The 27,085-nt window shown below is 35.7% G+C and overlaps 1 protein-coding gene across 2 annotated transcripts in view; it reads right to left on the reverse strand.

Annotated features, from left to right (window-relative positions):
• CEP162 (centrosomal protein 162) overlaps positions 1-27,085 on the reverse strand; it is a 45,642-nt gene that overhangs the window by 17,801 nt on the left and 756 nt on the right. The window contains exons 2-14 of one of the 2 annotated variants that reach the window (XM_072408592.1): positions 26,609-26,701; positions 25,154-25,289; positions 19,322-19,432; positions 18,087-18,230; positions 16,005-16,157; positions 13,258-13,444; positions 10,490-10,539; positions 8,726-8,823; positions 5,973-6,003; positions 4,188-4,301; positions 3,842-4,033; positions 1,158-1,227; positions 816-1,065 (exon numbers count right to left, since the gene is read on the reverse strand). In XM_072408592.1, the coding sequence (XP_072264693.1) occupies positions 816-1,065; positions 1,158-1,227; positions 3,842-4,033; positions 4,188-4,301; positions 5,973-6,003; positions 8,726-8,823; positions 10,490-10,539; positions 13,258-13,444; positions 16,005-16,157; positions 18,087-18,230; positions 19,322-19,432; positions 25,154-25,289; positions 26,609-26,668 (1,596 nt within the window). In that variant the 5' untranslated portion in view covers positions 26,669-26,701. The remainder of the gene's footprint in view (positions 1-815; positions 1,066-1,157; positions 1,228-3,841; positions 4,034-4,187; positions 4,302-5,972; positions 6,004-8,725; positions 8,824-10,489; positions 10,540-13,257; positions 13,445-16,004; positions 16,158-18,086; positions 18,231-19,321; positions 19,433-25,153; positions 25,290-26,608; positions 26,702-27,085) is intronic. The other variant, XM_072408593.1, reaches the window with a different exon arrangement.

Raw genomic sequence — 27,085 nt, forward strand, 5'->3', positions numbered from 1 at the left:
TCTAGTAAGGTAGCAGGAAGAACCACAGCATGCAGAAAGGGACCAAAAAAACAACACTCCTGAAATTGTTATAGTCTGCAGTATCTTTAGGCACAGATGTTTCTTTATTACTCAGTGCCACAGACAGCTGGAGAGGAAAGTGTTTATTGCCTTCAGGAAAACATTTTGGTGAATAGACCGCCACGTTAGGCCTAAAAAGTGTGAAGGAAGATGAATGTTCACATGGATTTTCTCCTGCTTTCTCACATACTGCAGTAGGGACAGGAATTGGTTAATTTAGTTATTCAGATAATAGGATTTGCTAGGTTTGTCAGGGATGCAAAGTTTCCTGTATTGTAAAACAAAAAAAATATACAGCATTTTATGGATCTCTTAATAAAAGGAACAAAGGAACACAAGCATTATCTTGGAGACCCCATCCAGACAACTTTCCTATTTAATGGATGAACTGTGCATGCATTATGTGTATGTATTGGATGAAAACCTATGTAGTATAGGTTTGCTGCAGAAAAATTCCCAGCTTCTGTAATAGATTTAAAGAATCAGTTCCTATAACCAACATATAATAATTGCCATTAGCATCAATGCATTACCTTCAGCAATGAATCTACCAGATATTCTTTTGCTAGTGAAATTACAAGAAATTTGCTCTGCTATCCGGGTTGGTCATAAAAGCTATAGTAATGTCACCAGGATGGTGTAAGCATTTGATTAGTACAGGAAATTAAGAATTAGGTCAAGTTAACACTGTTTTCAGATTGCCGAATTCAACCCAGAACTGAAAAAGATTCTATATTTGAGTAAAGAATTCTTACATGACCACTTCGTTCTCTTTGCTGCATGGCAAAAAGTTCAGATCGACTTGGTTCTTTGGAGGCCACAAACTGATGTTGATTGTTCTGGCTTGCAGTATTATTACTGTTATGATGAACTCCAACTTCAGGCACTGGAAAATTCTCTTTTAGTTCTAATTTTTCACTACCCCACTGCAAATAATTTATGGCTTTCTTATCTTCTGAAACACCGTTGGGATCTTTTTCCACTGTTGCATGCTCTTTGTTCTCACTTAAAAAGGAAAAGTGAAAAAGATTTCTTTATCCTGTTTTCTTTATTTTTTTATTTTTATACAAAAAGTATAAGCACATCTAAACTTTTACCTTAAACGCTTTACATCAAAGCCTTGATCTCCTCTAAAAGGCTGCATTAGTTCATCCACAGTAGACATATCTAAGGAATAGAAATCGACAAACTTTTTTATGAAAAACAATCTTTCATACAAATACAAAACAAAAACTGTATTTAAAGCATGGTATTAAATTTCTACACTTTAAAAGTCAAAACTTTTTAAAATTAACTTTCGATAGTGTAGACAAAAGATAAACCCTCTTTTCCCAACTGTACCCAGTATGGGAGCTTTTCATTTACTTCCTGTACTGTAGACACATTTTTTTTAATGTGAGGAATATTCCATCCTAAATAGTGGTCAGAGGAACAAGAGTCCTCATTAGAAGAGTTCCTCTATTTTCCTGTTGTGGTGGCAATCCAAAATTTCAGATTTATCCTTACATTTTTAGTGACCAAGATAATTAGAGAGAATGAATCCCCTTATGGGGACACAGTCAGTACTGCCAACTCCTCATTGCATTTATACTTGAACACTCCAATACTGAAATGTTACTTCTCCCCCTTCCTAGACTATAAGCTCTTCGGGGCAGGGTCCTCTCCTCCTGTGTCACTGTCTGTATTCATCTGTGATTTGCAATCCCTATTTATTGTACAGCGCTAAGTATTATGTTGGCGCTATATAAATCATGTTTATTAACAATAATAATAATGTAGTAAAAAGACCAACGCACACACAGAGAATCTGTACCTAGGAAGCAACTAACTGATTATCAAGAATCAAGAATCTGGTGAAAGAGTACCATTTCCATTTCCATTAAGTGATCAATGTTTTTCTTTCTTTGATTAAAAACATGACATTTAAGAAAGGAAACCAGTGGATCTTGTACTTTACCACAATGGAGAGAAGGGAGTTTTTTCCTACAATCAAACAATGCAAAGACACAATATTTTTAAAATTTTAGCCAACAGCTTTATCTATTTAGGGAAGTTTTCTTTTTAACAAATCATCCTGCTTCCTTGAATGCAGCCCATACATTGGGTAATACTTACCTTCCTCCGCGATCCAGCAACTTTTCCTTCAGCATGATCCTGGCCAACCTCTTTCATACTGTGCATGACAGCCTTCAGTGGTGCCTCAGAATGTGGCTTACCCACAAGAATAATGGGAACAGTATAAAGAAGCCTCCTTGTAGTGCAGTGTACATGGAATATTTGCTTATAGTCCATATGTACATTCATTTTTAAAACCCAAAAATTGAGCAAAACAGTTTCAATATATTTTTTAATATATCCAATTCTGTGCTTTGTTACATTGCAGTTTATGCCGAGTGCTTCTTCAGCAGAACAGTGAGGTAAAATACTGTACTATTATGAAAGAAAAAACATCAATCAGCATCAAACATCAGACAATAAGCAAAATACAATTGAAATAGCTTCCATGTGAGAGTCTTTAGTTTTTCTCTGCATTTGGATTCTGCTGTTTGCCTTATGAATTGGCCCTCCGCATGATGTAAATGGTACATTGTTTAACTGCGCATCTATCCCCCACATTGCATAGAACGTGCCTTCTTTATTATTGGGTTTAGTTGGGCCTCAAATATATCACCATTTGCTTTTAACAAAGCATAATGGGGAAAGTCTAAATGATAATAACATCTCCTGAATTTCCCTTCTCCAGTAACAAATCAATATAGGAGTCAGGATTTACAAATGGGCTAATACAATACAGGACAAAATGTGGAAAAATTATTAAAATAATCTAACAACAAAAATGTTCTGTTATGAGAAAGCTCATTGACTTATTCAGATTGTGTTGGCTACCAAAAGGTTCATCTAGATTGCTATATCTCTATTCAATAAAAAAAAAGGCTTAACACCGGACCAGCAGCTAAATTTAAAATACACGTTTAGGACAGTTTTACTAGCCAAAGCATTTGAAAGACTGTGCAGTCATCTTTGTGCTCCATACACCCCTGCCCAACAGCACAGCTATAACATTAACCCATTGCAGTAGCCACTGGGTCAGAAACACTGTCTGAGTGGACAATAAAGGAGAATGAGCACGCAGATTAGGTCAAACCTCTGCTCATTATTAGCAAATATGTCAGAGCCTAATTTCTACCCTTCTGCCAGTCCAAGCTAATTATTGGCACCAGGGAGGTTAATGTGGAGTGGTTTGAAGTCAGATGCTATCAAGACAAATTAAAGTTCTTACTGCAAGTTCAGACTTGCAGCGTGAACAAGCATTTGCATGTGGCTCTCAGCAAGTGGCACCTTGCCAGTATGGAACTGCTTGCTAATGTCCCTATTCATTTCTACTGGGGTGCTGCAGGTAGATGCTACATGTAGCATCTCCCCCAAAGCAGTGGTTCAGTGTCATGAGGAGGATGTAAGCGAACCAAAACCTCACCACCAGTCTAAGCATAGCCTTTTACTAGTTGTAATAAAAGAACTACCGTATTTTTCGGCGTATAAGACGCACTTTTTCTTCCCCAAAACTGGGGGGGGGGGGGGTTTAAATTGGCACAGGGTGATTAGAAGGGGAATAATCTGTCAGAATCTTTTTTTTCTAGATTTTCCTCCTTTAAAATTGTGCGTCTTATACGCCGAAAAATAAACGGTATACATTATTTATTGGTGTTGATGTCTGCCTGTTTTGAATAGAAAAAAAAACCCTACTCTTATTTCCACTGTATCTATCAAATTTGAATATTACCTGATTCACCGGTGAGTATCTTTTTAAAACTCCTTCCTGTGGAATCTGCAGTATGCAGAAATGATGTACTTGTCTGGTCTGTGGATTTAAGGTAATCTTTGTGCTCATCAGTGTCTTCTGCTAACTGGTTTAGGTTTTGGTATGCTTGATGCAAAGCTTCCACTTCACTATTTGAGTATTGGTTCGATATACCTTGGGGAAAAAACAAACATTTTAACAATTTGTAAATGCCATATCAGAGTGGCTATAAATACTGTAAATTTAGATAAGCCCCTAAAGTATAATGTCAGTTCGCAGCATATAAACACACTATATATATAGTATATACACACACACGCAAACTCACCTGCTCCTATGGCCACATTGGTCCCTTGAGGTGTAACGGATTCAGGGTCTTCTTGTGTTTGGTGTAAAAGCTTTTGAGTGTCAATTGTGGAATCCATTGAGTCAAGGAGCAAAACTAAAATGTAAAATGAATAAATATTACAACAGTTTTTAGATTTTTTTAATTTTTTTTTTAAACTAAAGATTTCTCCAATAAAGTTTGTAAGGATGATTTGACAAGCTGGAGGTACAAATATAACATCTGATAAAAATGTCTAAAATGAAAGTAAACCATAACAATGAACTTTTTGCCCGTTTTTGGTCCGGTAATATTCCAATGAAAGGATAAAATGTTTGCAAAAATTACTGGTGGATTTCGCCAGAAATCTTCTACCGTAATGTATATCTGTTCACAGTTCTCTGCTGCACACCATCCCATTTCTAAGTCTTTATTCTAAAAGGGGTATTCTATAAACATAGTGACCTATTGCGTTGAAAGCAATTTCTATGCATTTACTTTTTAAAGGAACATTGTTTGCTAGATGGCAATTAGGATTAATCATTGGTATGCTTTGGAAGCATTTTACTGAAGAATTGTAACTTCAACATGTCTTAAGTTTCAAAGGCTTTTATTGGCAAATACATCAAATTCATGTAAAGTGTTAATAAAAAAAAAAAATTTACCCCTGGATTGTAAGCTCCTCTTCTCCTGTGTCACTGTCTATATTCGTCATTTGCAACCCCTACTTATTGTACAGCGCTGTTTAATAATATCAAAATGTCTTTCCAAGAGCAACTTCTCTTAACAATTCAGGTGAAATGATCTGATGATGATCTGTGTATTTTCCAACATGATGGAGCTTCTTCACAGGCAAAAGTGATAATGAAGTGGCGGAGAGATCAGAACATTGAAATTTAGGACCCATGGCCAGGAAGCTCCCCTAACCCTAATCCAAATGAGAACCTGTTGTCAAATATCAAAGCAGATGGACAAGCAGAAGTCCACAATATGTTCTTCTATTAGCAGGCAAATGTCTTAAAGTCTGGACAAAAGCTATTCCAGGTTTGCTGGATCACACAGGATCACCCATGATAGTCTGCAGTCTTGGAGGGCTTTGATAAATCAGGCCCTGTGTGTGCAGATGCGCTCACACCCACCTACTGCCAATATTGAGCAAGCTCTGCACTGGTGGCAACACCATTATGTAGCCGATTGCTCAGGAGACCATCCTGGTACTTGTGGACATTCTTTGACGTCCTGCTTCTCCCCAACTCAACCTCTCAAGTTGAAGTTCTTGATTATCTAGTAAATGGTTCTTTCAGGTATATTATTTCTGGCGATATTAATGTGAGGCCTTTTTTATGCAAGGTGATGATGTCTGCACAACATTCTTTAGAGGTAACAAAAACTTAAAGCACATCTGCCGCTTTTTTTTTTTCTTTCCTTATGATTTACCAGAATGATGGTGTTATTTCACCTGTACTCATTCTCACCTAAACTGTGCAAATCATGTGCCTGTACAGAAATGAAAGTAACTGATCATTTTGTGCTAGGGCCAAAATACTGTAAAAATGCATTTTTGTGATAAAGTTTACTTTTTTATGCTAATCAAGCACTTTGCAACAACAAAAAATCTGATTTCTCTGTATTACATTAAAACTCAAACAATATAAATCTAACAAAGTTTTTGTTCTATTCATGAGTGGACCTAAAATTCAGTTAAAAAAAAGAAAAAAGTCTTAGCTTTGCCCTGCCAATGGGCCAATTATTGCTGATAATCTATACGAGATACAAACATGGACTCACCTTTGGCAAGCATTTCATGCTTTTCTTCTTCCTAGAATTTAACACAAGCATATAAATAAATTAATATTTAAAGAGGTGCTCTGTAAAGGAAAATACAATAAATCAAGTCAATTTCTTTACTTAAAAACAAAAAAAAATGTTTCACATCCTACAAGTTTTGTCAGGGCTCTGTAAACATTTGAGCACAACTTCTATTTGTTACAATTATTTTTTGGGTAATCCGTTTTAAAATACACTAAGAATCTTTAAAAAAATGATGGCAATAAAGAGAATCATATAAAAACTCTTCTTCAAAAGCTTGCATACCCATTTACTATGTGCCCCACTAGGCATATTTAACTTAATTTCCGGTTTTGCAGAAAGGAAGTGAGAGTATTTAATTGTAGACAGTTGGCAAACGAACAAGTGGCCCAATAGAATATTTCTACACTATTCCTGTTCTAGTGGTTACTTAATTTTCTTGATTTTACCTAACTTTTTTTCCTGGTGACCTTGGTGCACACAATTAGAGAGAGCAAATCTAACTAATAAGGACACATACAGCTATAAAAAAAAAATGTTTGGAACTGACTGGCTTATGGTAAACGATAGGCTAATGCATACTTTCAACAACACCCTAGATAAATTTGAGCGAATCTGGGAACCCTGGAGGACTTATAGGTCCACCTAAACTGACAATATTTCAATTCTTCCAAATTGAGCCTTGTCTACCAAACTATTGCCCTCCTCATTATGTTTGTCAGTCCTGTTCATAACAAAGACAATGAGCTTGTCGGGTCCAAACACTCAGTGCATAGCAAAACTGTCCAAGACAGTCTCTGACTAGGCCTCAGGGTTTAAAACTGGATAGAACTGACACCACTGACACACGGTTTAATTATGTTTTTTCACTGTCGATTTTTTTTTTAAAAAGAGTTTATTATCCTACATAAGGGCATGTTATCTGACAAAATGATTAAACTGGTAAAATGTTTCTAGTGTTAAAAACCTTAATAAAAAGATTTAAATAGAAAAAATAGTTTGGAGTTCTGACCTGTCACCACTCCCTATCACATATTCCTATTAAAAAAAAAAAAAAAAGTTGTCTTTAGTTAACTCAACTAATCAAAGGCAGCTTGCAATCTTTTGTATAGTTGTACATGCAGCCCTTTTATTTTAATGTTGTTTAGGTCAAGAAATTGTTATGGACCCTCCAGTACCTTAAATTTATGCAGCAGCCACTAAAGGGTCAACTTGGCTTTTTGTTTCACATCACTGTTAAATTGGAAACATGCAGCTTTAGCACTGATAAACTGATATTTTTTTTCCAATATTTTATGATAATAAGCTCCACTCAACTTTAACCAACTGACACCACCAATTTTATTGAAATTCCTCGTGCTTATGTAGCTCACATCCTACCAAAATAGATCCACCTCAATATTTTACTGTAGGGACCATGAGCTTTGCTCTACACAAACCTATGTGTGTGAAAAGTGTTATTTAGGATATTTGGTCTGTCTATATAAGTCTGTGGTACGTGAACTTATGTTATGGCTTAGGCTACATACAAAAAGCTAGATGATTCTTGTCAGATAATTGCCTCAGGGCCGATATCGGACGAGAATCTGGGGTGTCCTTGCAGATCCGCGAACGACAAACGATCATAATGGAAGCGAAGAGGAAAGAGAGCAACGGTGTGCGCTCCATCATTCCCCCTCTCCCTTCTCCATAGTACAGAATGGTGCTGTATGTACAGCATTTGTTCATGCATCGAGCAGTCTTTTGACGTTGGCAAGGATCGTGATAGACCAATATTGCATGTGTGTACGCAGACTTTCAAAGGTTTAGGTGTTTTTCTTTAACATCTACATTCTATTACTTCTATCTATTTCTCTTGCATAATGGGAAAAAAGACCATTTTTGTTTCTTACATAACAGTAAGGGATCATAAGTGTTTTTAGATGATGTATTGCAATTATTAGGTATTTAAGTCATTATGCTCTTATATGTACTTTGAAAATTTCTTGCCAAACAAACAAACCTAGAGATGTGACCCTTATTCAAACTAAATGTATTTCAAATATTTCAGTCATACCCCTTTCTTTTCTTAAGACTATCATGATATACAATTTAACCATATTTTACCATTCTTGTTCCTTTGATTCACTATATATTTGTTTGTAAGCATGTTCTCCAGAAATGGACACAGTGGGTTTGATTTATTAAAGCTCTCCAAGGCTGGACAAGATACACTTCCATCAGTGAAGCTGGGTGATCCAGCAAACCTGGAATGGATTTTCTAATAGTAATTTGCTGGTTGTTAAACATTTTCAATCCTGGATCAGTTCCATTCCAGGTTTGCTGGATCACCCAGCTTCACTGATGAAAGTGTATTCCCTCCAGCCCTGGAGAGCTTTAATAAATCAGGCCCAGTATTCTATATGAAAGTATATAAAGTGGAAATAGGACTTCCTTCCTCCTGCTGGTGATCTCTTCAGGACACTTTTTAGATACTAATGTGTATAGTGTGTGTGTGTGTGTGTGTGTGTGTGTCAGACTATCCTGCTCTTAGAAAATATACACAACTATATTGTACTCTAAAATGTCTGGCAAATACGGGATTGGAAAGCAATGGCTCAAATTGCACATTATGTATCTGGAAATATGACAAAGAATGTGGGCAACATTTACACATAACAGAACATCAGGGAAAACACTGGCAAAACCCATCTTATTTGTAGAGAGAGATGAAAACCGACTAGTTTATAAACCTTTTTGTTGTTTTCTAGAGAGTCACGTTCTTCCTCTGCATCTCTGACAATGGGGCTAAGAACTTCAGGGTCATCTTCAAAGTCCTCACTGTAATTACCTGTGAGAAAAGAATGTTTCTATATTTTTTTTTGCAACAGTTGTAGTACAATTCAAAAAAGCAACAGACAGATGTCTACTGAAGAAAGTTATGAAAGTACAGACTGTCAAAAATTAATCTGTAGAAGGGTACTAGTCTTTTTGGGTGTAAATTATCAAACCTCTATATAGGCCTGGTAATGTGAAGGGCAACCTCAATGATCAACATGCATGCTTACATGGCAGTGGGAAGTGGGAAAAGTTCTAATTTTGTGAGGATTGGAATGAGGCAGTGCACCAAACTTAATCTCAACAAAACATTTTCTTGAGGGAATCTTCTTGGTCCATATAATTTAAATATGGCAGTAACTGACTCCCAAGGGGGAATGTTTGAGGAAATATGGTATGTGTTAGCAAATGTTTTCAATCCTGGACCAGATCCATTCTAGGATTGTTGGATCACCCAGATTCACTGATGATAGTGTATCTAATCCAGTTTTGGAGAGCTTTATTAAATCAGGCCCAATATGTTATACAGTTTTGGAAAAAAGATGCCTGGCTTTATGGGTCCCTCATCTACAGTTAACTGTAAAGTGTTGGGCTGTAATTATATTTTTCACTCAAAAATTCCCTGGGGTACCAAATAAGTCTTGATAAATCCAAATATGTGCGATGGGCCCCTGGGTTCTGCCATGGGTTCTGCCAAGGTTCCCCATGGGTTTCTGCCATTAATATTTGAAATACTTCCCCCCCACTTACCTATACTGCTATCACAAGAGAAAAGGCAAAGCCAAAAGAACTTTTTTGGAGATGACTGGGGTCCTCATTGTCTAGACCACAATGTCTCCCCTGCATTTTGCTAAAGCAGATCAATTGAAAAACACCATACTAGATTTTTATTTGCTTTTTTTAATTGGCATTTAAAAGGCAAAAACAATATTACTTTCAATATGCACCAGAACCCTAGTAGGGCAAGTTTACCGAGGATCTACTGTAGCTACCTTTCTACTGTACACTAATAGCAGAATGTAAGGAGCACTAGATAGGCTGTTTATCCAGGTTTTTAGTCAGGATTTTGATAGCTCTAAACCCAGAAGAAAATGTTTGAAAAATGTTTGTTAAGAAGTTTGTGAATGCATAGATCGGTGGTACCTGAACCTACGTTATGGCTTACAAAGGTTTAAGTGTTTTTTCACTAACAGGTACATTCTATTACTATTCTATTTCTCTTGCGCAATAGAAAAAATATCTTTTAAAGGTAAACAACTTTTGTTTCTTACATAATAGTAAGAGATCATAGGTGCTTTTATATGATCTATTAGAATGAATAAGTATGTATTTCTTTATGCTCAAATATGTACTTCGGAAACTTCTTGAAAAACAAACAATCCTAGAGATGTGACTCCTATTCAAACTAAATGTATTGCAAAGATTTCAGTCACACCCACTTTCTTTTCTTTCCTCAAGACATGATATATTATTCAACCCTATTCTAGCATTCTTGTTCTTTTGATTCACTAAAGCTTTGTTTGTAAGCAGGATCTCCAGTAATGGACACAGTTTTCTAAATGAGGTCTATCTAAAGAGAAACTAGGCCTTCCGTCCTCCTGCTAGTGATCCCTCACAAACAGTTTTTAATGTATGTATGTATACATACACATAAATATATTCAATTCATGGTCTTTTACCTGACAGTTCTTTAACACCTTCTTCCTCTGATTTGGGAGTTTCATTGTTACTGAAAAAGAAATGTACATATTTATTCAGTGTATGTCTCAATTAAGAACTATATATTCCAAAAAGGGGTATCAGATGTTTCTTGTGGAGAGTAACCCTTAGCCCTGCAATATCCAAACATTTTAATAGATTCGGATAGCCTAGGAACGGGACTCTATTGGGGTTTTGTGACTTTACTAGAGCATAGTTCAAAAAAAGATATTTGTTGTTCATAATCCGGTACAGTATATTTATACTTCAGTACAATTTTATAAATACACTACATGATGTGAGAAAATATAGTTAAAGAATAGAAAAGACTATTACTTTCAGTAATAACCTATGGATCAATTACCCAAACTACATACACACATTGAAATTGGGAAGGGAGTTCTACAATGTACAGAGCCTACTTATCTCTGTGCACATAATTATATTACAATTAAAAATATAACTCAGCCATGACATTTACCTCAGTATACTTTACAGATTACAACCAAATATTAGGCAGACAACACATTCATACAAGCCCAACATATAGTATATTAAACCAATGTCTACCTGTAACTACTAATACTACTTGCCCTTGATAATGGCTCCAAATGTTATACTGCAAAGACATCAGAAAATTAGATATACAAGCACTATTGGTTTTGAATATCGGATTCCTACCCAAAATATGGCAGTTCACCAAATGTGGTATATTGGTCATGTAATAGTTTATAAATGTACTGGACACTTTATTAGATGGGCTGGTATGAGTACTTTAGAAACTGTTCATCTGCTGGAATTTTTATGTACAATTATCTTGAGGGTCGGAAAAAAAAAAAAATTTAGAAAGAAGCAACTCTCTGGGAGAAAATACCTTGTTGATGCCAGCAGTCTGAGAAAATGTCCAGGTTCATGCTTAAAAAAAGGCAACAGTAACTCAAATGTCTACTGATTACAACCAATGTATGCAGAAGTGCATCTCCAACTATATGACATAGTGAAATTTGCAGCATTTGGGCTACAGCAGCAGATCAGACATCAAAGGCTATGATTCATATGGGCTCACCAAAATGGGACAAGAGAAAATTAGTGAAATGTTGTAAAAAAACCATTGGGATGGTAGGGTCAGAACTTGGTGTTAACAACATGCAAGAATGGGTTCATCCTGCTTTGTAGCAACAGTTCAGACTGGTGGTGGTGGTGTAATGGTGTGGGGATATTTTTTGGTACAATTGTGGGCCCCTTGTTACTAGTAAAACATCATATAAATGCCAAATGTTTTTATTTACAAAACATTTAACAATGTCATAAACATACATAGTCCAATTTGAACATGTACAGCCATAATAAAGTTGTAATTAAACTGATGCCTCCCTATACCTGGTTTGTTAGGGAAACACTGTTGCATGCAGGTGGGGTTCTTCCTATGGGCCTTTTTGTAGAGCAGTGGTATGTCAAACTATGACCTATATATCAAATCAGAAAATAGATCAATCAAAGGTGACAATTTCAAACAGTGTCTTAATTTAAACTGATGATCATAGAATGCATAATAAACATGACTGCAACACTAATCTAAGAGATACTTTCACAAACACAGCGGTTATTCCAAAATAGTTCCAAACTTTGATGAATCCATGTCTCATTTGATGTATCTTTTTTTGATAAAGAAATGGTGGTTGCACCTATACTTCCTTCTTGAAAAAGCAGTCTTTTGATACAATGAAACACGTTGAATAAATATCTTTTAAGGATTTGGGACAATAAATAAAGTGAATACAATTTGTGTTACTAGGAGTTAATACTAATTGTTTACTCACAGCCTGTGGAAGCGTTTGATATGCTACACACGTGTTCAAATTTGCACTACGTATGTTTATGACATCTTTATGTCATGTTTTTAATGTTTGTAAATAAAAACTAATTTTGTCAATGTTGTTAAATTAGAAATTATGATTGGATACACTTTTTATATGGTGACAGGTATAATTATTTATTGAATGCAGAAGTTTTATTAATTTTAGTGACCATGACAGCAGTATATCCAACCTAATGTACTGTCACACAGCTCAAATCATCTAAATCTGTTTTTTGGACATTCAGTTGAGTTCACTGTACTCAGTGACTAGTTGGAGCTAGTTGGGCTCCAAAGTCATCAGATCTCAATTCAATAGAGAACAATTGGAGTGTCAGAATGCGAAGTATTTTCCCTGGAGTCTCTGGACACACGACTGTTGTAACAAGCCTATGCTTAGCTGGTCTCAAGTATCCAAAATATATATATGCTGTGCATAATGTAATTGCCTACTTAGGAAAAGTACTGCAGTTTTTTTAGTCACTTTAATTTGTAGACAATGTTGTCATTTTAACAGTGGTGTAAGGAGAGACAAGTAGACTCTGAAAACTGAAATTCTTTGAGATACATTGCTCTATTTTGTAAAATCAAAAAAATGAGAGGCTGTTCAGTGAGCCTCAAACATAATAAAATGTTATCAAGAAAATACAACAGAGCATCATTTGAGCGACAGCAAATATTAAACAGAGGATGTGGTGCCCAGAAACAGTCCCCCGTCTGTTCAATTCTATACTACCATCTATACGAGGGACATACAATCTGAATCTCTTTAGGTCAAAATCAAAAACTGGTATGATTTTAACAACAATATTTGCCATAAGAAGTTACCTAAAAATATGTTTTATCATCTTCTAAAATCTTAAACTTTCAACTTTGTTGAGCAAAATACGTTACCATTTTAAGCCTGTAAGTGGTGTTAAATCTGTAGAGTTCAGCTCCTTATTTAACCTGGAGTAATCAATAGTAGACGAGGCCCCGTTCTCAAGCTTTGCAAAAAATCTTTCCTTTTCTTCTTGTTCTACCAAAGTGTCCAGGCCAACTCCATGAGTGTTTTGATTAGGTCCAAAGGCCATAACAGATTCTATGGAAAAAATACAAAATTTAGGCCTACATAGCATTTTTATTTACAGTATACAGGTTTTGCTTGCCATGTCTACTCACAGGATAATAGCCAAAAAATTTTAGTCAAATTAGGCAAATGAGGGTCTCAAGACTTGATTCTTTTTATGTGGTTACGGGAATTGCATTGATGCAAACATCTTCTCTTAAGATGAGAGTGTTAAGATGGTGATTAAAGCAGGTCATTTATTTTGAATGTGCTGCAAATGCAGAGTGATAGAAAAACATACCTGCACTGTTTTTAAGTGCAGTATAGACGTGAAAGAGGTAAAAAAATTATTTATTGAAACTGAATCAATAAAGCATAAGGTGCACAGGACAATTATCCTCAAAATGAGCGCTACTCATTTGTTTTAAATCTTTTTGTCCAAGCTAAACAGACACATCTGCCGAAATTATAGTCTTCGCTCAAAAATAAGCCCTGCTAAGTTTTTATGGATCAGCCTAATTGAGACTTGATTAAAAATTTTAAAGAAGACCAACAGACGATGAAATCAGACTCTCAGTTTTAAATTTGTGCTACATAATATCAGATATAATTGGCCTTGTCAAATATGAATTCCAGCCACAGGTAAAATCAAAATCAAAACGTCAAAATGTGTGACGTGGGTATCCCAGGAAGCTCTGTTCCCCTACTCTGTCTTTATCCTGTTTACAGTCAATGTAAAGGATCTATCATAAATCCATTTCATACTGTCGATGGAAATGATTAGTAACAGATGAACAAATGAGCTCTGGTAATGTTTAAAAAAAGAAAAAAAAAACAAACAAACTTTGAAAGACACTAAAACAACTGCAAATGCATATAAATGCATACAAACACTCCTGGGGCAGGTGATCGGAGGCGCTTATGATTTCAGGACATTTGCTGTGCATTTTGAAGATGATTTTCTCCACAATGCATATACGTGATAAAATGAATTGTAGTTTGTTTTAAAAGGACAGTTCAAAAATAGAAATACTTTAAAGTACATAGTCAGGGAACAGGTTCACTTTAAAGATTGATTCCCTGTTTTACCACCTGTGGCAACTGTCAGGGGTATCATCCCATCAATTTCTTTGTATTTAAATCTTTCATCATGGGTTCCCAGTCATCCTTAATCTCTACCATCATGAGAGACCCTTTAATATGACTTACTACATTTAAGCACAAAACCCTGCCCTCAATCTTTTGTTTTTCTTGAAATTTCAGGAATTTAATTGGAGAGAAGAAAGTTGTGTAAGAGGCAGAGCGTCTGGTACATATAACAAGGGATACCACTGGGGACTCTAATATACTACTGAACTATACACCAGGGCTTTAGCAAAGCTGATAGATTGTACAAGAAAATAGTTTTTATTCTAAATGTATTTTAATAGATGTTATATTACAATAACGCTTTACTTTATTTTCATGGTTGTTTATGACGACACATTTTCAGGATTTTTTATGCCAATGCTGTTCATAATTTGTGACAAAAAGTTGTATAACCTGTTTCTGAAGCTGGTTTTAAAACTGTTAAAGCAATCTTTTGTGAAGAATTATAATGTTCCCAATCAATGCTTGCTTTGCAAACACATATATACCTTGGTTGTTCTTTGAAGGCACCAGAGATTGGAACATTATTACTTAACAACAAGGTTACCTTAACAATATTAAAACCGTTAACTAACATACAAAGCATACACACCTCCACTTGTCCAAACTCAACATTTAACAGAAACATATTACAATCTCTGCTTCCTCTATCCACAATACTCATTCTAATTCCAATTTGCCCATTTACGAGAATCATGCTACATAAATCTCCCTATTTCTGTAAACAAAAGAACCAGAACACTACTGTACTTTTATAAGTAGTTTAGGAAAACATACAAAAACAAAACACCTAAGAAATAGAACATTTCCATAAGAAGTTTTTGTAACAATATCTTGAGAGTGCATTAGTGCTCTTTTCTTTGTTAAATTAACCAGTGCTAGCGTGTAAAATAAAAACGTGATTAGTTAAAAGTCCAGTAGACAATAAGTGAAATCTCAATTCTTTTGCAGACCTGTGAGCACAGCTGCTAACAGAAACTCACGGGTGTGTTTGCTGGGTACTAAAATTCTTCCATCCAGCCGCTATATCACTGAAGTTTATATTAATGGGAAAATGCCCATAAGCAATACCTGCACTCAGGTGTTTTATAGCATTGGTACTTTTTTAGCTCTACAGGAGATGGAAAATGGACTGTTTGGGGTAATGTCTTTCCCCTGCTCTCTTCATTCCAATTCCAGGAGATATGCTAAGAAAAACCATAATCTAACCTGGGGATAAAAAGTTTTCATATGTGCAAAAGTAAACAAAACATGCACATGACCCATATTGCAACAGATAGATTAGTAAATGCAAAAGTTCCAAGGTGGTAAAGGAAGTGTGCAATAAAATGTGAATTGCAGAAAGTTTGGTCTGCTGGTATTTCCTGCCCTCAGACTTGATTGTCATTGCATTTAAATTATATAGTATATATATCTGAAGAATTTTATATTATAAAGCACTTACCATCAATTTCCAAGCTGTCTTTCTCTATGGATGTAATCAAATGATCTTGTGTAGATTGCTGCATTTCTTCAATATGATTTTCTTCCTCCACTTCTTCTATCGGCTGGGAAGTGCTTTGGGATTTTAGAAAGCTGCGGCTTGACATAACTCGGTCTAATGAGAGAGTTATTTGTTGTGTTATTATCTTTTCTGTTCTTAGCACAATTGTTTGCATTAAGAACCAAAGTTTACTCATTGCATTGATATAATTTAAACAATTTGATGTCACGTGCTATCAAAAACATGGACAATATTTACATTCATAGAAAAGGGTCATGGGCAGGCATTCAAATGTACATTTATGGGATATTATTTAGGGTAAGCATTGACATAATTTTATAAAAAAAAAAAAAAAAGTAATAGACACAATAAAACAGAAAAGTGCCTTTTAATGGTTAAAGAAGAACACAACAAGAATTTGACTCACATATATCATTATCAACAAAGTTAGCTACAAGTAGTATACAGATAACTACAATCTAAAAATGCCTCCTGTTTTAAGTCACTGCTATGTGGCCTTTTCACAACTATACCCTGCAGTTTACAGCAATAAAATATACTTGAAATGCATACAAACTATATACTTGAAACTATATACAAATATACTTGAAAAGCCGTACAAACATAAAATGTATAATATAGTGTAAAATGAATGGAACTCATCACACACACACACACACACACACACACTTCTTTGTCCTCTATCCACCAAGTTGCTGGTACTTCTTGGTCTATTTTTTTTATTTCTTGTTGAGGTTATTTTCTGTTAAGGTAAATTCTTTTGTGACTTTTGAAGCATTGTGTTTGTTAAGTTATATTTTGTTGGGGGTAAATAATTGTGAGAGGTCACCTGAAGCCAAAATATGACTGTGGGGTAATAGTAAAACTGCAGCCTTGGAATCCAGGTCCGGAGTGTATTAGATGGAATCGGTGGGCCAAACACACCATTTTTATTTCCCAAGGCCAGGATTCAAAAAACAAGTTCATATGAAAAGTAAATTGCTAGTTCATACTGGTGGATTGAGTTGGAGCCTAAGGCCAGGTGTGGGGCAGACAGACAGACCTGTGAAAGTAACCTAAACTGATGTGGATATTCTGGTGTTAAACAGTAAGTTTGGACTTTAAGTTTACTATTTTGAGGGAAATGGGGGGTGACAATCACCAGTATAATTTATGAATTCTGTATGGATCGTCTATCCTATTACTTGTGTTGCATGTTGTGTTGATTATATAGGCAAAGAACAGGGGCTTTAAAAGGGGGAAGTAAAAAAAAGGGCTTGGGAACTCTAAAGTTTCAAATTATAACTTGACCTGGTAGGTAGCTTAATAGCAAGTGATAGTGTCTTTGGAACACAGGACGTGTGGGGGAAACCACTAGCTGCAGTAAGCGTATCTGACAAATGAAAAACATGGAGTGCCATTGACTTTTTTTATTCACGTACTGTTTATTTAAGTTTATGCAGAGCAATGGATAAGTATCTATAGTGTGGAAAGTACACTTACTCTTTAATACAGTGCTCAGTATAAAAACCTGTGTTGTATTTGGATGGGATAAAGAGCTTTTAGGCTAAAGCACATTATTTGCAAGAGCACAGCCTTCTAAACCTTATATGCTAATAAATCTAATTTTCATGGTTACTTGCTAACTATATTAGAAAAATTTTTTTTTTGTTTAAAATCTATATTTCTATGTATGGTAAGCATCAGAAAAGAAAAACTTAGCGCAAACGATTACAGTCTCCGAGTATTTTATCTTAGTGCAGACTACTAGCTCAATACCAGCTTCAGACAATTAAATAATAAAATAATGGACTGTCTAAGACTTTTACAGGCCTTAGATCCAGGTTGTCCTGCTTCTTCATTTAGATAATCAAACTAGTTGTTGGATGTTGACACCCAGAAAGGCAAATACTTGTACACATGGAAATCAGTGTGTGAAGTTAAATGTAGGTGCTAAGAATAGGTTGGCTGCAAGGTAACACAGATTATATTAAAGCCCATTCTATTTTACATATCAGATTTCCTATTGCAGAAATCTATTACCATCAGAGTTTTCTAGGCTGTCAGATGAAGATGAATCATCCTGTGTTTCTATGCAAGACTGTATCTTTGATTTGTCATACTGTTCCAGTTTCAAGCATTTATCCAGAGTCCTGTTAAGAGATGTACTACAGGGTTTTTGCTCTACTACATTATAAAGGAATTTCCAAGGTAACATAAAAGGATGGAAAGTGGTAAATGCAAGGTTAAATGGGAAAGAAAAAAAAAGTAAATTTTAAATTAGGTATAAGTATTTCAAAATGTTAGAAAAAAAAGTATAGGAAAACAATAAAAGCTAGTACTTACTTAAAAGATTCTAGACATAATTCTAAACTAAGATATTCTATCCTAGCAACAGCTTAAAAAATGTCCATCATGGGAGGAAAAAGCCAGTCTGCCAATTCAAATTCTTTATGATCACGGACTATGATGTGAAACTTTGGACTTTGCATGTATTTAAACACATGCAGATAAAATCAAACAACGTGTAAAAGTTCTGCAACCTAGGATTGCCTCCATTTACTGTATCTTACGACATGCTTTTTCATGAAATCCCATTGCCTCCATGCAAGCAGTACTGCAGTCAGACAAAGATTTTCTCTGTAAAAGCATAAATCCTCTTAATAAAATGTTTTTGCCTGATGAGGCATGCTTGATTTTTAGGAGTAAAATTTAAATAGTACCCCAGAAATCCAGAAATTTGTGACATAGCATTAGTAAAAATGAAGCTTGGATTGTCTTTATACTTGTTAGAACTGAAAAAGCCTTGATTTATATTTACCATTCCTCCATCAAGGAACTTTCTTTAAGAAAAGCTGTATATTAAAGTACCCACTACTTGACTATTCAAGCCTTTAACAGGGGGCTTTGTGCAAAATTAACCCTAAGGGGATTTTAAAGGGATTCAATCAGAACAGAAATATAGGAGGTGCCACTGCCAATTTCTTTCTGAAGGTGTCATCCACCATTGCATACCGTGTCACTGACACATAAGTGCATCCTAGGTGTACCCACAGCTGGTATAAAAATGTTCAGTCCAGGTATGTGAGTAGCCAGGTAATGAACAATGGATAGAGATAACAGCCCCCAAGAAAACAATAGCAGTGCTATTTCTTACCTAATAGAATCTTCTCATCTAGCTCTACCCTCCATCTAGTGGAGTTGGCTACTAAATTGCTAAAGAAAGAAGAAATGCCAGTTGGCATTCAAGTTGTTTTCAGATGAAAAAAAGATAGTACCAGTAGCGAAGCTTGTAACTAGTTTCTTCCTATCAATTGGTCCTGGTTTATCTAGTGCAACTGACACATTATCCAGGTTCTTCTTTTTTAAATAGGATCTTGAGTGATGTTCTTAAAATAAGAGAAGAAAGAAAGAAAGAAAGAAATCAAACAATAGAAAACACATTAGGAAAAGAAAGGCCTAGATGCAAAGAGTATTGATGTAATGTTATCACAAGTGTTTAATAACATATGTTATTAGCCCATGAGTTGGTTTCCCCTCGTCTGGAACAGGTCTATCTAAAACATATATAGAGATGTCCTGTCTGTATGAGTCCAACAACATTCACCCCCAGAAATCATAGTAATGGTAACTGCCCATCTCATAAAATAAGATAAAACAGCTTCTGAATTGCTGATAACTGAACAATGAAGGAAAAGCAGCACATTCACAAGATCACTCTGGTGTGCTCCTTACTGTAAGGCTAGATACACACATGCAATAATTATTGTTTGAAAACAAACTATTCACAACAAATATTCTAGATTATTTTGAATGATCTTATTCTGCACAATTCTGTACATGCTGTAACAATACAACCGTTCAAATATAATCCAATAATGTACACACTAGGAGCGTTCGTTTGAACGATGCAGGAAGAGACATGTACAGGAGAAAGTGTATCACAGAACAATCCACGATCACTAAACGACCTGACACACAATAGATTACAAACGATCGACGCCCAATCAGATCCGCTGGAACGGTTGTTTGTTTCCAGCGAGATTTCACATTCATCGGCGTTGGTGTGCACTTTTTTGTTAATTATCGAACAATCTTTCATGGATCGTTCATTTCCAACAACAATTATTGCATGTGTGTACGCAGCCTAAGATTACTTACAGAATGTTAACACTAAAACTCTACTTATTTGTAAATGAAAGGGGCTTTCTGACTTTAAAAGAGATGCAGTGTTTTGTGATAATACTGGGACTTCACTAATTAAAACTTGGCTAATTGTTGCAAAAGTTAAATTTCCACGACTATAGATTTTATAATCTGTCACTGATTTTACCCAAGCTACAGTGAACACCAGGATGGATTTGTCAGTTTAAAAGGTTATGTCCTGGTCTGTGATGGCTGACAGCAGCTCCTGTGTGACGGACAAGTATATCTAAAGTCTGTGCGGTACTTGAAATAGGTCTTCAATCCAGTTACTAGATAAAAAAAAAAAGAGCCTCCTTTCCATCTCACATTTTCCATCCCAGACACTGCAGTCAAAAGTAGTAAGGTTTCAGCATCACAGTCGGTTTTACTAAAACAAAAAGCATTTGGCAGAGCTACTTATGAATCAAGCTACACACAACTGTATACAAATCACCAGTGGCAATGCCAATAGCTATGCCCTCTGCAACATCTTCTCATTCTATTGTAGTTCAAACAGAAAAAGCCTACATGATGGTAATTCTGAATTGTATTGCATTGAATGGTGGGCTAAAGGGGTATCAGTGATGTATTACAGGGGTGCTAGGGGAAAATAATAGGCATATGTCATGTCAGTCAAGAAATCCACTCTGAATCAGAAATTCCAAGTCAAAATGCGGCATTTTGTGTGGTTTTAAAAGGTTGATTGGTTAGAATTAGGCATCACCAATTTAAGGTCTAAAATAGATACAAGTTTTTTTGGAATTTATTAGTTGTAAATATAAAAAAAAAAAGTGCAATGAAATATTTTACACTATATATGTAATTGAAAACTGTAAGTCAAAGAAAAGGAGTCAAGAAGCTTCAGGACTTAAGGGACTGAATAAATTCCTCTGCATCGGTGAGGGAGTTACTTCATCCTGGCCAATCAAAGTGGCAGAGGATCAAAACCAGGAAAAATAAATAAGATGGTGGTGCCCATGGCGAAATGGGGACAGGTGAATATATTTAAAAAATTGCAATCAGGTAAGTAAGGTATTTTACTGCAGAAGTGACATTATTTGTTTGAAATTCTTTTGAAAAGAGGGTTCAGTTCTACTTTAAAATCTTGACCCATTTAATAGTATGAGGCCTATCCTATACTACCCACTGCAACCTTACATTACACAAAGCTATATTATATAACTCATACTTACCTTTGTTTTACAGCGCATATGAGATACTAAAAACAGTTTGAATGTATAGCCAAAATTGGGATGCCTTTTGTCCTGGCCTAAACATTCTTTTTTTCTGTATCTTCACCTTTTGTAACCTCACTCAATTGACAGAAAATTAAATGATTTTACCCAAAGTCAACTGATTATTTCATGGCAAACCAGATGCAACCCTACAACTCTTCTAAAAAGCAATTTTTATTTTTTTTTTTTTAATAGTTTTATTTAACAAAACCAATTCAGAAAACCTAATGAGGGCAAGAGTATAATAACGAAGTAGAAATATTATATTATGGCAATAAATTAGTATTTTATTACCTAAATCTCTGTCTCATGGTTCAGTATTTTATTAGCATCTGCATCCTCTGCTATTCTGCACAGACATGCTAGAGAAGCTCACAATTATTACCAGTTAGAAGCTAGCTATTAAAGAGGGGTTATTACTTGTGCCAACTTTGTGAATATGTTTTACATATGTATTGATGGTAATCTTTTTTGAAATTCAAAATATTACAATATTTCCAATGAGATTTGCACATATTTATTGCACCTTTCACCTTGGATTTTTCAGGCATCATCTATCATTTTTGGGTATAAGCCAGGTTTTGCAGGGCATTTGTGTGGGATAGGACTATTTTTAGGAGGTCTGCACACATGGATGGATTGTCCTGATGGATACAGATAAGTGAGATATGTGAAGATACTTTGTTCTGTGGAAGTCCAATGCCTTCTGAGGAAGCAATGTGTTTTGCAAAACACATCAAGAAAGTAATATTGAGACAAATGTTTTAACACAATACAATGTAATTGTACAAAGTAAAAACTGTAAACTCAAATCTCATGTTTAAACTTTTTAATGAAAAATATACTATGTTTTTAGAAAAAGATTGTTTGATGTAAGCAGTTGATCTAAGTGATACGTGGTTCCTGAAAAATCCAATTTTGAAAGGTGAATAAATATGTATAGATTAAATTGTGGATCTGGCACCAGAATCATATAGGTATCTCCAATATTATAAATATTTCTAATGAGATGATAAAATACAATAAAGTGAATACATAACTATGGCAAGGACATTAGATTGTGCGATCCACTGAGAGGCAGGTAGTGACATCTCTAAAATGCTTGTGTTATGTGTTACATAAAGCTGGTGCCGCATAAATACATTGGGAATGGAAGTTTAAAAAAAAAAAAAAAATTGGGACAGGGTAAAAATGTAAAAAGTGCATATGCCGTATTCATTGGTTGGCAAAATTAAAGTTCATTTAATGCATGAAAATATTATATGCCCAAAAGTAGGATATTGTACGTGAATCTCCGAAAGATAAATTTACAGGAATTTATTGGTAAGCAATACTGAATTAAATGCTAATTATTTTTACACAGCTGCTAGATAAGAAGCAGTGAAAAAAGTAACCAACAAACGCCTTAATTTATGTTTTATTTTTCTAAATGCTTGCTTAGATATTTAAATGAGTTGTATGTATATGTAAATAAACTGACCCAAAATCTATTATAAGGCATTTGAATGCTTTTCTTTCACTTGTCAGCCACCTGGAAATAACAGATTGCCTCTAGTCTGGTTGGTGATTTACCAAAGAAGATGTTGCAGTAATTTAGGTGAGAAATAACAAAAACATGTACCAGAAGTTTAGTGCCCTTACAGGGACAGGAATTTAATAATTTTCGCACAAGTGAAATTGTCAGGAAACAGGATGTTCTGAATGTGGGAAGTGAGGGAATCAAAGGTGACACAACACAGAAATGTTGTGAGAGTTGGAGTTTTTTAGTTGGAGATTTTAAAGGTGGGGAGAGGGGGGGATAATGAGTTCTGTTTTATCCATTGACAGGTTTGATTTATCCATCAAACCTGTCAGCCATTCATGATGAGATGGCAGAAAGGCAGCAATAAACTTTACACCAAGCTGATGGCTCTGGATTTAGATGGTTTTGTGATTAAGGTCTATGAACTGACCATGGGCCAGGGAGGAGAGTGGTAGAGGTGGAGTTATCAGTAAAAGGAACCTAGAAGGAGTGGTCAGATAAATAGGAATCAATAGCGTTCAGGTTCTAGAGTAAAAGAAGGAGAACACTGACCTCGTTAAAAGCAGTGGAAAGATCTAGGAGAGGAATGTTGGCTTGTGACTGAGGAAATGTTTGAGAAGCTTTGTAAGATGTTTCAGTAGAGTGAGCAAGCCAGAGGCTAGACTAAATTGGCTAGACTAAAGCACTCTTGCAGTTTAAAGGCATAAGGAAGAAGTGAAGTTGGATATTAGCGAGAGAGTAGGGAGAGTTTCTTTAGAACTAGATGAACAACTGTGCATTTTAGGCTGATGGGAAATTACCAATGGAGAGGAAGAAGTTCAAAAAGTTCAACAGTCAGTGGCAAAGTGGATAGGTAAGGGTAGAGAGATGATGAGAGGGAAAAAAGGTAATCTCATCTAAATTTAAAACTGCATTTACAGAATATTTATGTGCATTTATGGAATAAATATAAGTGGATGAGTTTATAACTTATATAGTAAGTCATAACTTATTTTGTTTATTTCATTTTTAAAGTAGATGGCTATTTCTTGGGTGGAAAAGATAATTGTAGCTGAAGGGGGTTTATAGTTCAGGAGGAATTGAGTAGGAAGAAGCATTGGTTAGATGCTTGTAAGGATGATATCGGGGAGAAGAAATTTGTCTTAGAAACAGTAAGAGCAGTGTTAAAGTGTAGTTTGGCTTTGTAATTAGGGAATTTGCTACTGATGCCAGATTTTGGTTCTGCTACAAGATCATTTTTTTCACATGTATTACAAAAATATTTAGTGCAGCATAGGGCTCTGTTTATAAAACAGAGAATCTGGCAATAAAAAACTGCCACTGAAACACACGGACCTAGAAGATTCACACAAGGGAATGTTTGAGAGAATGTCAGATTCCCTATTTTTTATATAGAGCCCTAAGTGTCATAAACATAAGAATAGTTAAAAAAAAGGGGGGGGGGGAGTGTACATACAAACCTCAGGGGCAGACAAGCTCAGAACAATAAAAGCAGTAACTTAGCATATATTAACAAATAAATAAAATAAATAATTACAAGTAAAAACACAAAACCGAACAAAAACAGAGGGGGTAGATGAAAAACACAGGTACATCATGGAGTGGACAGGAATGACGTCCAAGGTCCCCGGTATACTTTGGAATCAATGTTTGGTTTACTAAAATGGCACATTCAGCAGTATTGCATCAATTAAAGACATATTTAGGGAAATTTTGAAAGTTAAGCGACCATACTTTGCCAAAATTCCAAATCACAAAGAAAAGTTTTATAATCTAGAAAAGTTTTATATTGTACAATCAATTTGAAGTGGAACTAAAGTTCTCCTTTTAGGTTTGCATGACCAGGCAGATCATTTTTGCAGAAAGGGACAGGCTATGTCCCTTCTGCAATAATGTGTCCTACCTGCCTGATCTCTCTGGGTTTCTGGCGTCAAAGCTAAGCTACACATGTTAAGCGTCAGCTTTGGTTGCAAAAGGAAACCAGACACCCCTTGCGTGATCATCTGTAGAAGGAAAAAGAGAAAGAAGATAGCGGCATCCTGTGCTGAATAGCTAGCTTTGTGTGCAGATTTAATTCCATTTTAAAACAACATTAATTAAAGAGACAAAGATTCTGATTCCTGATCAGCTTCTGAACATGTCCTCATGGGTATTTCTAGTTACAATACCTCCATCATCAGAATCATCATCAACAGCCCACCATGGAGGTGTATCTTTCTTTTTGGTCCTTTTAACGATAGGCTTTCCAAGATTTTCAAGTACAACTGACTTTTTGTTACTGTCAAAGGAATCATCTGAAAGAGACTAAATGTAAATTGCATAGTTTAGTTAAAGAACTGGTATGCTAGTTTTTGTCAGTAGCAAAGTACATTTGGGATTTCAGCAGTCACACAAATATGAAAATTCAATAAAATTACACCCTAGCACTTCACCAACATCCTCATATATAAGCACATATATATATTGGACACATACACACACAGGAGCTCACTATAATGCAGCCAGCCTTCCATCATGTAGACCTACATAAAACGCTTATGATTGACACGGCTACAACGTAGCAAATTTTTGATCAGTTTTTCAACTTTCACTCCAGTTCATTACTAGAGATAAAGGAAAAGTTCAATACATAATAAATTTGCATTTATTAGGCATTGGGCACCAAAGTATATATAGAACAATGTAAATATTCTTCCTTTTTAAAGCCACTTGATCGTAGCAGGGAATTAGCACACTGGGACACAAGAAGTGGGAGATACAGGACCTCTGTGAGGATTTTATTGTTTATTTGTCCCTGCTGGAAAGATTTTTCTTCACTTGACTGACTTTAGGTGATTGGGGGAGACAGAACAGGAAGGGAATAGAATCATTTTTATGAAGACACAATTGGTCCGATTTGTTAAAGCTCTCCAAGACTGGAGAAGACTACCATGGGTAAACCTGGAACTGATATGCTCATTTATGAAATCATAAGGGTGCACGCACGCGCACACACACATATATATATATATATATATATATATATATATATTATTTACATATATATTATTTACATCATCAAATCTGGAGCAACTGTGTGATGCTATCACATCGATATGGACCAAAATCCCTGAGAAATGTTTCCAGCACCTTGTTGAATCTATGCCACAATAGTTCTGAATGCAAAAGAGGGTCAAACCTGGTACTAAAATACAGATTTTTACAGATTTTTTTTAGCCAAATTTGGATAGGTTTTAAGACTTTTGATACGCTACCCAAAATATGTTACCCCACATGAAATGACAGACTCCTGTTAAAGTAAACCCTTATCACACCTGATAAAATTATTCTCTATCAGCGCATTGTTTGCCTTTATGTAGTCAGGATGACAAGATTGGATAGGGATTCTGGCCACACAGTTTGATATGTACTGCATGGGCATAAGCTTATTGTGCATGTGCACTAGCAGGGTAGCAGATATCCACCAGTAGCATAAACTGATAACCGATTCATATCCATTCACACTGACAACCTGCACTGTCAGCTTAAAGGTTATAAATGTTGATGTTTTATACTGCACAGTAAGCATCAAGACCAATACCAAGGTAATAAACATTTTTCACAGAAAAAGAAATCATAGTTACCTCTTTCACAAACTGTTCAAACTGTTCATCCAGCTCTTCTTTGGTTAATCGACGGGACATAGCTGGTCCTGGAAGTGCTCCTTAAGCAAGCACCTAAACACGTTAAACCAAAATAGTAAGTAAAGTCTATGTTGCTATTCAGCACTAGAACCATATCTCAGTGCCATAGGTGCAGATCTATAAACCCAAGTGCAAACCAATGACAAGGCTCACCCTAATGAGGAGGTGCTTTGCCAGCCAAACCCTGCCCACCATCCCTAATGGTGCTAATCTATCATGCGTACATACACCCCCCACCTGTCCCAACCTGCACACGTATAGCTCCCCCCTTCCCACCTGTCCCAAACTGCACACATATAGACCCCCCACCTGTCCCAAACTGCACACACATATGGCGCCCTCCCACCTGTCCCAAAATGCACACACATATGCCCCCCCACCTGTCCCAAACTGCGCACACACACATATGCCCCCCCC

The sequence above is a fragment of the Pyxicephalus adspersus genome, chromosome 4 (assembly GCF_032062135.1).
Source record: "Pyxicephalus adspersus chromosome 4, UCB_Pads_2.0, whole genome shotgun sequence".
Classification (NCBI taxonomy): Eukaryota; Metazoa; Chordata; class Amphibia; order Anura; family Pyxicephalidae; genus Pyxicephalus; species Pyxicephalus adspersus.